The sequence below is a fragment of the Palaemon carinicauda genome, chromosome 9 (genome assembly GCF_036898095.1).
Source record: "Palaemon carinicauda isolate YSFRI2023 chromosome 9, ASM3689809v2, whole genome shotgun sequence".
NCBI classification, from domain to species: domain Eukaryota; kingdom Metazoa; phylum Arthropoda; class Malacostraca; order Decapoda; family Palaemonidae; genus Palaemon; species Palaemon carinicauda.
The window spans coordinates 70,075,796-70,087,800 of NC_090733.1; the positions used below are offsets into that span (position 1 = coordinate 70,075,796).

At 35.8% G+C, this 12,005-nt stretch overlaps 1 protein-coding gene across 1 annotated transcript in view; it reads right to left on the reverse strand.

The window, feature by feature from the left end:
* Positions 1-12,005, reverse strand: part of LOC137646990 (RNA N6-adenosine-methyltransferase mettl16) — a 570,608-nt gene that overhangs the window by 201,770 nt on the left and 356,833 nt on the right. Inside the window, exon 7 of the mRNA XM_068380072.1 lies at positions 1,370-1,460. Within this exon, the coding sequence (XP_068236173.1) occupies positions 1,370-1,460 (91 nt within the window). The remainder of the gene's footprint in view (positions 1-1,369; positions 1,461-12,005) is intronic.

A 12,005-nucleotide genomic window follows, 5' to 3' on the forward strand; every position in this document is an offset into this window, starting at 1 on the left:
CTCTCAGGTACGGACCTTACTTCCCCGTGGGGCCGTCACCACCTCTGTCGATCTTACCGACGACTATTAGCTTGCGCCTATAGCTCGAAACTTCTCTTCTTATCTGGGTTTCCGCCTAGGCAGGAAAGCCTTTGCGTTCAAGACATGCCCTTCGGCCTCATCATTGATCCCAGGATATTCACGAAACTGGGAGGGACAGTGTTAGGACAACTCAGGAACCAAGAGATACAGATCATTGCTTATCTGGCCGGTTAGCTCATTTGGGCCCGGCCGGCCATAGAAGGCAACAGAGCTACGAAGGAATTACTTCGATTTCTCTACAACCTGTGATTTCGGGTCAATCTCCAAAAGTCTCGCCTGCAACCATCAGGCCACTCAGAATGGTTAGCCATTCAGTGGGACCTTTCGAAGCACACGTTGTCTCTCCCTTCCCAAAGGGTAAGAGGGATAGTTTCCAAGATCAAGAATTTTCTCTAACACAAACAGGTGTCCAGAAGAGCCTTAGAAAGTATCCTCGGCCTTCTCCAATTCACTTCAGTAACAGATCTCCTATTAAAAGCCAAACTCAAAGACATCAATCGAGTTTGGAGAAAGAGAGCTACAGTACCTATAAGAGACAAGGTCTCGAAGATCCCCTCTGTCTTGAAAATGAGACTACGCCCATGGTCCGAACCGAAGAACCTCTCCAAATCGGTTCCTTGCGCGCAAGTCCCAAAACAGAAGGATGACCTGGTGAGCGCGAGTGGTAGGTGTCGGTAGGGTAACCCAACTGTATTCGCTAGGGCCTGTCACGGCCCTCCCCTTTGATGAAGGGATTATCTAAATGGGAGACAGCCTGTGAATAGTGGTTTACACACGCCCGTGTTAGATATACGACACCAACAAGGTGATCGCGCGAGGGTTGTAACCTCTGCATTCCATGCTTTTATTTTTCTCTAGTATATTTGGAAGATTTATATTAGAAAAGAAGGACTTTTACCGGCCGTCACAGGTCGACCCAGAAATATATATTTCAATGTTGTTACTGTTCTTAAAATCTGTTATTTTCCCCTGTTTCATTTCCTCACTGAGCTATTTTCCCTGTTGCAGCCCCTTTTCCAACTAGGGTTGTAGCTTGGCAAGTAATAATAACAATAATAATAATAATAAAAATAGTAATAATAATATTAATAAAGCCAGTATATAATATCTAAAACTGATTTGGTATAACATATGAATATACTGCATATGATTTATGAATTTACAAAATGAATATACTATACCTCTTAAAATACTGAACTATGCATAAGTTTTTATGAATCAGTTTTAGGCTCCTTCACATAGAAAAAAAATGCTGCACTTTAAGGAGAAAATATTACTTAAAACTTACCTTATTTTTTCCCTGGAGAGAACACTCTCATCAATCATCTGACAAATAAAGGAAACCTCACCACCTTCCGTAACAGTTTCTTGAACGGAGCCTACAAAAAATATGAAATATTTATAAAAGTGATTTAATAAATTTGTGTGAGAAATTGTCTGAGGAGAAAAATGTAAGTTTAGAGTTTATTTCAGAAATATTTTGAACTCAGTTTGTAAAAAGCTGAGACAGAAGTATTAGAGTCAACAAATATGACAGAAAAATGTAATTTAGGATATGAAAAATAAAAAAAAATATTTAACTAAATATAATCTAGGAGCCACATCCAGAGCGACTGAGTTACGAAAGTGTATAAAGCTGCTCTCTTAATACAATGATTGTATGATGTCAACAGATTATTTCTAGCTTGGGTACGCAGATCTAGTATGGATAGATTTTCCCAAAAATGGCCACAGAACCCAATAGGAAAACTGTCGATATCTTGAGAATGAATAGTTCTAGAGAAAAACTACTGTGCAAAGGATTGAATTTGTTCAAAACCATTTCAACACCAAGGACACAGTTTAGCACAGTTTATTTGCATATTGTGCTAATCTAAGGATATGATAGATAATCAAATTGTTGAGTTGGCCAATTAAAGGTTATTTCTATTAAAACAAAAGCTTTAATTACTTCATTATATCTTGAGGTAACTAATGTGGAGTCAGCTGAGATGTGTCATAATATTTAATAAATGAAACATCAAATCGAATGATTAAGTAGTAACTAGGCCAAAAAATCTATATACAGTTATTTGTAATCTCCAAGAATATATATATATACTATATATACCGGTACACTATATATATATATATATATATATATATATATATATATATATATATATATATATATATATATATATATATATATATATGTATATATATATATATGTATATATGTGTGTGTGTGTGTGTGTGCGTGTGTGTGCGTGCGTGTTATATTTTCTACTTATATTTTATTGTTTTTAACAGGTAGAGCATCTACCTGGTGATGGCATGTGTTGCAGACACTCATTACATGTGTAATGCAATGCTGTATCGTGGAAAAGGAACTATAGCGGACAAGATAAAGAGTGGTATGCTTGGAGAGTTCTTCACTTTGGGACTAATAACGCCATTCCAGCATTCAGGGCATATAGTAACCACAAACAATTAGTTTACATATCTGCCCTTAGCCTGCAAGGTGAAAGAATCCTCCATGCATTTAGTCCAGATAATTAGACGAACGTCTTATAAACCGACTGTAATTATGCACACCTTTGTGGCTGTATACAATTACGTGGATCAAGTAACAGTGCTCTACCAGAAAGTAAACACAACAAAAAGGATTAAGCTGTTATCTAGAGTTCACCATAAGCCAAAATACCATCAAGGGAAAGAAAACCCAAATCCATATGTTTTATAATGCTACAAAAGGGGGACTGGACACCTTTGACCAAATGTGCTGTAACATCTTGTTGTCGAAAGACAAGGAGATGGTCACTGTGTACTTTCTATGGTATTTGGAACATTATTGTGAATAATGCATTCATGATATATTCAAGCAAACTTAACATCGGAGAAGTCACACATGAGTTTGGGATAAAATTAGCAATGGAACTGTGTCGTCCTTGGGCATACTGCAGACTCATCCGGACTGGTCTCCAAAGGGAGCTTTCAGTAGTAATTGAAAGTGTATTTGGGCCCGTGCAACAGGTCCCCAGACAACAAGAGGAAGACACATATAAGACAAAAAAGAGACAAAGGTGCTATATTTGTCCCCAGTCCTCCACAGCTAGGACGAAGATTTTGTGTGCAAATTGCAAGAAATCCTCTTGTATTTGTCATATTACAACACACTGCATTTACTATACCCAGGAATGGTTGGTATCTATTTTTTCAGTTTTTATCATAATATTTTCTACAATTCTAGCCACATATATTATAAATGCATAAATATCAGAATGAAAAATTCCTGCTCCTCATTAGTTTTTTATTTAAAAAATTTTTTCCTTAAAAATATTTGCCATATTTTAATATTTTTCTATTTCATCTTAATCAAATGTTATTAAAATTTTATGGATACAATTTTCATCTGTATCAATTCATAATCTATATTAGGAAAAAAATTTGACATACAGGTTTTTTTTACTTCTAAACATTTTCCCCTTTTTCTTTTCTTTCAAAATTGTACTGTTTCCCGCCAAGGTAGCTCATTTGTGCACTGAAGATGCTTCCAGAACTACTCAAGCAGCCATTAGGATATTTTTAGCAAGTAGCAAGTACAAAGGCCCACAGGGCCCCAAGAGTGGAAGTACAGTATATCAAAATCATCAAAAGTTTTCAGGTAATAGTTAATAAAGAATCAGTAAGTTTATCTATTTCCTTTTATTGAGTATATCCTAGTTATGGATTGCTTGAAATAAAAGTAAGAAAAAAAAAATCATAAAGGAAAAATCATCATCGGAACTAAAACCAGCAGAAACTCATGCGTTATCCAAGTGTGACCAAGAGGAGACAACAAAGAGTAGTCTCCCACTTTCGGGGCATCCTGTTATATCTCAAAAGGGATATGACACTACTTATTTCTCACATCTCTCTCTTTGCATCAATTCCATCCCCTGAATGTAGATCTGGGGTTGGTGAATCCCTTAATAGAGATTTAGCTAAAATTAGTGCATGGTGCAAATTATGGGGTATGAAGTTGAATCCTAACAAAACTCAAAGTATGATTGTAAGTAGGTCAAGGACGGTGGCTCCTCAACATCCGGATCTCAGTATTGATAATGTTTCTTTAAATTTGTATGACTCTTTCAAAATTTTAGGCGTGATTCTTGACAGCAAATTTACTTTTGAGAAACATATAAGGTCTGTGTCTTCTTCAATTGCACAAAAAATTGGCTTATTGAGAAAGTCTTTTAAGATATTCAGTGATCAATCTATTCTGAAGAAGTGTTTTAATTCTTTTATTCTACCTTGTTTTGAGTATTGTTCTCCTGTCTGGTCTTCAGCTGCTGATTCTCATCTTAATTTGTTGGACAGAAACTTACGGTCTATTAAATTTCTTATTCCTGATCTAGATATTAATCTCTGGCACCGTCGATCAATTAGTTCATTATGCATGTTGCATAAGATTTTTCATAACTCTGACCATCCTTTACATTCAGATCTCCCTGGACAATTCTATCCTGTTCGTAATACTAGGCAGGCAGTTAATTCTAATAGCCAGGCCTTCTCCATCATAAGACTCAATACTACGCAGTACTCTAGAAGTTTTATTCCAGCTGTTACCAAGTTGTGGAATGATCTTCCTAATCGGGTTGTTGAATCAGTAGAACTTCAAAAGTTCAAAGTTGGAGCAAATGCTTTTTTGTTGACCAGACGGACATGAGTCTTTTTATAGTTTATATATGACATTTTTGTAGTTGACGTTGTTAATAGTTTATATATGATATATTTCTTTTGACATTACTTTTTTTAGAATGATTTATTGTTAATTTGTTCTCTTCAGTTATTTATTTCCTTATTTCCTTTCCTCACTGGGCTATTTTTCCCTATTGGAGCCCCTGGGCTTATAGCATCTTGCTTTTCCAATTAGGGTTGTAGCTTGGATAGTAATAATAATAATAATAATAATCTTCTTTTCAACTAAACTATCCTAATGCTTCTGCCAATTATTATAATTAAAATTCTTAATTGTAGGGAAAAAATCATTACAGGGAATGGGATACCTTCTTGGTAGAAACTCGGCTGCAGCATTCTTTGTCAGTGACTCTACCTCCTCATTTCCAGACACACCTACGTGCACCGGAACCCAGCAAAATCGAACTGTTATTACCTTTCAGACCAATAATTAAAAGCCCCTCTAAAATCTTTAAAACTTAAGGGTTACTGGAATTAATACCTTCTAAAGCTTGTAGGCCACTTCTTGCTTAGTGAAATTACCCTCCTCTTTTAATGCTATTTTCTTAATAGCCATATAGTTCAGCAATAAATATGGAAGATAATAGAGGAAGTGCACCTCTAAAGTTAAAAGAACTACTAAATACTTCAAATCCAACTCTAGCAACAACTTTGGAGCCATCAGCATATATTAAAGTCGATTCCCTATGTTCTTCAACATGTTCTATAAAAAGAGAACTGGCTTCTAATTCAGTCATGTTCTTTTTACACCAATAAAGTATTCATAAAAAAAGATATTTCTGGTAATTTCCATAGAGAGGTTAGTGATATCGTAAATGGAAGTACTCTATTTTTTGCTATATCAAGACTGTCTATTAATTGTTTTGCCCAAAAACCATAAGGTTGAGGAGATTTTGGGTGTAATTCAAAATATATAAAATGCCTTTCAAAGTTTGCAGTCTGACAGACAAAAGAATTAGAAATTCTTTGCAATATAAACCAATACAAAACCATAGAAGACTTTCGGTAATAGTCTAAAGATAATTCTCTTGCGTCATCAAGGAGACTTAGGATAGGCGTTCTAAACGCTCCTGTGGACAATCTAATACTATTGGGATATATAGAATCTGATATCTTTAATCGGCTTGGGGTGGCTTAGGAGTATATTTCACACCCATAACAAATTTTGGAAAAATTAAGGACTTGTATAATTTCAAAATAGTTTTACGGCTAGCCTCTCATGATGTATGGGGCAATGCGTTTAAAAGATTCAGAGCCTCAAGACATTTAGTTTTAAATGCCTTTAAGTGAGGGACCCATGTAAGCCTACAATCAAATATCAATCCTAAAAATTAAGCTTCACTTAAAAATGGAATCCGTTGACCTTTGATGTATATCTCCGGGTGTGGATGTACTCCCTGGATACGACAGAAATGGACAACAGTTGATGTGAATGCCAAATGAACTCAATACCATGATTAGGGTTTTGCTTGTGGAAATTCTAGCAATTGCAAAAATAATAGTAAATAAGGCCAGTTATGTAAATTTTATCAATAATCGCACTTGTGGACGAGACAGTTAGATATTTCCCCCCAAAATAAGTTTTGAAGTGATATCAGTTTACAGTGTGATTGAATGATTAATTGTTTATTCAGTTGTTATTATTTCACAGTTGGTAAACAACTTCACATAAGTCATATACTAATCATTGTGTAATTCCAACATAGGACAGCCCAATAAGGCCCACGTGGCCTGTACAATGTGCCACTGCATAATCAACATGTATATACAGTCTGGTGGACACATTTGTTGAGATTACAGATAACGGTTTATGTATGTTTTGCCTTGTTACTTCGTCAATCGATTTGAATTTTTATCCATTAAATATTATAAACACAGGTGTTTACCTGATTGATTGATTAATTGGTTACAAGTTATCTAACATCCTGACACCTAAGGTCATTGATACCAATACTATTTGTTATAAATAAAGAAATAAATAAATGGTAATTCAATTTAAAATAATAAAAGCAAAAACGTCTTTACAGCAGTGTGACTAATGCGGGGAGGACAATGAGACATCTCCCACTTTCGGGCATCATGTTATACCTCCAAGGAGATATGAAATTCATTTCTCTCATCTTATTTCCATCTAGACTATCCCATTGCTGTTGCCAATTATTATAAAACAATTTCTTAATGGTAGGTACGAAATCATTACCGGGAATGGGATACCCTCTTGGTAGCAAGCAAATCTACCTTCTCATTCCCAAACACACATGTGCTGGAACCCAACAAAATTTAACTGTTATACTTCTTAGTCGAATAATAAATAGCCTTTTTTAAGATCTTTAAAACTAAAGGGTTATTGAAATTAAAAACCTCTAAAGCTTGAAGGACACTCCCTGTATCACTAAAAATGGTAAAATTACTCTCATCCGCCAATGCTATTTTCACAATAGCAGTTAGTATGCCACCTCTACAATTAAAACCATCAGATTTGGAGCCATCAGTATATATAAAAGTCGATTCCCTATGTTCTGCAACATGTTCCATAGAATAGACCTGGCTTTTAAGACAGTCATATTCGTTTTAATACCAATAAAATATTTACAAAAAGATATCTGGTAATTTCCATGGAGGGGTTGATGATATCTGAAATGGAAGAACATTTCTAGCTGTATCAAGACTGTTTAATAACTGCTTCACCCGAAAACTATTAGGTTTAGAAAATTTTGGATGCAACGCAAAGTATATTGAATGCCTTACCAGACTTACAGTCTGAAACGCTGCAGAATTAGAAAGTCTTTGCAACCTAAACCAATATTGAACAATAAAAGACATTCGGTAAAGGTCTAAAAGTAACTCTCCAGCATCGACAGGGAGGCTTAGGATAGACGAAGTTCTAAAGGCTCCTGTTGCCAATCTGATACCAGCATGGTGTAAAGAGACTAAAATCTTTAGTCAACTTGGGGTGGCTGAGGAGTATATTTCACATCCATAACTAATTTTTGAAAAAAATGAGGACCTCATATAATTTTAAGATAGTTTAGCGGGCTGTCCCCCATGATGTATGGGATAAAACTTTTAAAAGATCCAGAGCTTCAAGTGAGGAACCCATGTCATTCTGCAATCATATATTAAACCTATAAACCTAGCAACAGTAGTTATGATTGTCGAAAACTTGAATCCATTCATATCAGCCCACAGGATAATTTTGTCACTTGAGAATTGTAGTTTTCTTTCAACCATTGCCATTCTAGCTCCAGTAAATGGTATGGAGAGATCGTCTACAAATAGTGTTGAGAGAATATCTTGGGGAATGACAGAGGATATCCCATTAATGGCTAATGCAAATAGGGTTACACTTAGTACACTACCCTGGGGTACTCCTTCTTCCTGATATTTCCTCTCTGATAGCGTTTCCCCAACTCTCACTTGAAAAAATCTAAGTGAAATAAATGAGTGAAAGAACAATGGTAGCTCTCCTCTTAATCCTAATTCATGAATGCTTTTAAGTATACCATTACTCCATGCAGTATCATAAGCCTTTTAAAGATAGAGTGTTACATGATGCTGTTCGGAAGCAAAGACTCCACAAACAGAGGACTCAAGACGTATCAACACATCAGTCGTTATACTTTTGGTAGATGGAGTTACAGTAGTCAATTCTGGTAATTACACAGTTCATCACAAGTTTCTTCACAGAATATTCATCCAGGTATATTTCTAAAAAAGCCCTTCTCAAGAATAAATCTTCTCATCAGACAGAAGGGGGAGGATACGCATAGGTGTCCACTGAATTTCAGAGGGCCTCTAATAGAGGTACCTGGTTACCCAGTACTGGTTAACTGTAGCCAAGAAACTTCCAGGCATAGGACATCCCAGACCGACCTCTTGTCCTCAATTCTTGCCTGGATCAAGATTTAGATGGCCAACTGATTTAGACAAAGGTTCGTTGAAGCCCACTATCTGAGTCTTTCTGCTCAGATTGACTGCTGCAAAGATTTCCTTTCCCACCCTGAATCAGTTTGCTTAGGGCAATCGAAGTTCAGATGCCCAAACATGTGCAGCCATTGGTGCATCAGAAAAAAATGTTTGCTTTGAGGAAGGGACATTTCAATTACCTATCAGTGCATCTGAAATAAGTGTCGCTTTGAGGAAGGGACATGCCGCTACCATTAGTTTTTATTTCCTCATTTTTTAGAGGTTATTTTGCCTTTCTAAATATGCCAGTTCTAAAGGTTTTATCTCGAACGAGGCAAAACCCAAAAGGATGACTCATTGTCGGAGAAATATCTCCACTGAGTTGGCTAGAATCAACCATTTGTATATTATTATTACTAGCTAAGCTACAACCTTAGTTGGAAAAGCAGGATGCTATAAGCTCAAGGGCTCGGCAAGGAAAAATAGTCCAGTGAGGAAAAGATATAAGGAAATAACCTACAAGAGATGTGATAAAAAAATCAAAATAGTACAATATTTTAAGAACAGTAACAACATTAAGACAGATCTTTCATATGTAAACTATAAAAAAACTTATGTCAGCCTGCTCAACATAAAAAAAAACATTTGCTGCAAATTGGAACTTTTGAAGTTCCACTGATTAAACAACCTGATTGGGAAGATCATTCCACAACCTGGTGACAGCTGGAATAGAACTTCTAGAATTACAGTGTAGTATTGAACCTCATGATGGAGAAGGCATGACTATTAGAATCAACTGCATACCTAGTATAACGAACAGAATGGTACTGTCCGGGAAGATCTGAATGCAAAGGATGGTCAGAATTAAGAAAAATATTATGCTACATGCATAACAAACTAAAATAATGTTGCAAGACATTAATATCTAGATCAGGATTAAGAAATTTAATAGACTGTAAATTCCTGTCCAACAAATTAAGATGAGATTGAGCAGCTGAAGACCAGGCTGGAGAACAATATTCAAAACAGGGTAGAATGAAAGAATTAAAACACTTCCTCATAATACATGTAGATTGATTACCGAAAATCTTAAAAGACTTTTTCAATAAGCCAATTTTGTGCAAATGAAGAAAAGACAGACTTAATGTGTTTCACAAAAGTAAATTAGCTTGCAAGAATTACCTAAAATTTTAAGTCATTCAGAGTTAAAGAAACATTATCTATGCTGAGATCTGGATGTTGAGGAGCTACTGGCCTTGACCTGCTAACAGTCATATTTTGAGTTTGTTAGGATTCAACTTCATGCCCAACAATTTACACCATGCACTAATTTTAGCTAGACCTCTATTAAGGGATTCAGCAACCCCAGATCTACATTAAGGAGATAGGTTTGATGCATAGAGAGTATCATCATCTGCAAATGCAACGAGCTTATTTTCTAGGCCAAACCACATGTAATGTGTATATGTTATGTAAAGTAATGGGCCCAGGAGGGCAGATGTCTTACCATTGACCCCTGTTGCAACTAGAGTAACCATTCTTGTTAACACTTGAGGGGTTGATAGTAGGTCAGAGATAACTAATGATCGAACTCATTGAATGTCAAATCAACGATGCAGAGAGAAAAGCACAGTAAGATTATAAATTTATTAAATCACTATATTTTTAATTATAAATACGATAGTAAAATGTGAATATTACATGCATTATTATTGGATACAGTTAGTGAAACACCAGTTTAATCAAAATCCAGTTTATTTCAAATATAGCTGTAATTTTTTACCACAGTTAATGGATATACACTGTAAAGAGAGAGCTTTGAACAGCTGGGTGGAAAGATAGGTAGTAGCACGAAGTACTCCCTGTGTGAAGGAGCTCAGGCTATTGGAAATCATCCCGCAGTATGATTTGTATCGCAATTGAGAATATTTATTTGATAGGTATTGCGTTGTTCTCATGCGTAAAAAACTGAAGTCGTGAAGCTAGAACCCGCGATAAACGAGGGCCGACTGTTAGCCAAAACCTCTCCTTCAGCCATCCACCAAACTACTCCCAATGGGATTTGAAAGACGAGCCATGACAATTTTAGCGAGGGATAACCAACCCAAACGCTAGTTAGTGCGTGGAAGTAGGGGTAGACAGCTACCCGACTCATTCACACACCTGGGCTGAGCAGTCACATTGCTTTCTGGCAGGACTTCTTGGGGACAGGGTTGGTGAGTCAATTTGTATAAATAGCTCCAGGTTTGAATGTTAGGAAAAATACAAATTACCGTATATTACCGTGTGAAGGGCGAAATTTTAAGACCAATTTTGGATGAAACAAGTCAGGATTCGCCTATTACACGAGAGATACTTTTGGAATTATGAATATATTTAAATTCTCAACTGTGTAAACCTCTTGGTAAGCTAGTCTAGTTGTTTGAAACCTAGATTTTCAATATTTGTACCGGTAATTAATTTATCAAATTACACAGAAGTTAGGAAGGGTTGACTTAACAGAGTATAATATGCCCAATGTAATCATACACTACTGTTGTGTGTCTATGTATAAAAAAAAAAAGAAAAAAAAAAAAAAAAAAAAAAAAAAAATTTGCAGGTTAATGATACTTACACTATGGTATACAGGAAAACAATAATGCAAACAAGATTAAAACCATCAAAACCAACACTGCCATTCAAACTATTAAATAGTTTCAAAAAATTCACCAGGACAGCATCGTGTCGGTGATCATCTTCGTTGCTTTTGTTTGCACTACTAGCACTGCCATTGTCCTCCGTTCTGTCTAAATTGGTTGAAATGCTTTTTCTGTATACTTAGAAATCCAAAATAAATTAAATAAAGGCGATTTTATATCATGATTTTGTTAGACAAGACACCTAAAACCAATACTATTGCTTTGTTTACGTTTCATCGCCGATCATAACGAACAAAGGAATGCTACACAACTACAGTAAAGGGGGATAGGATAGGAGGGGGAAGGGAGGGGGATTGATTGATTGACTGATTGATTGATTGATTGATTTGAGGTTTTCTGGCATCCTGATATTTAAGGTCATTGACGCCGCTATCGTTTATTGTAAAAATTAAAACCATAAAAGCAAAGATGTCATTTTATAAGTTAAACATCTTTCAGAAGACCTGCTTCTGGAATAAAGTTAAAAATACCACTAGCATGGTAGGACACATCATGTCCAAGAATCTTGGCAAGGATGAATCTGCCATACTCACCTCGAGCCTCAAACAGATATCTATTTCTTTCACTACTATGTGTGGGGCATCTGGTCAACAAATG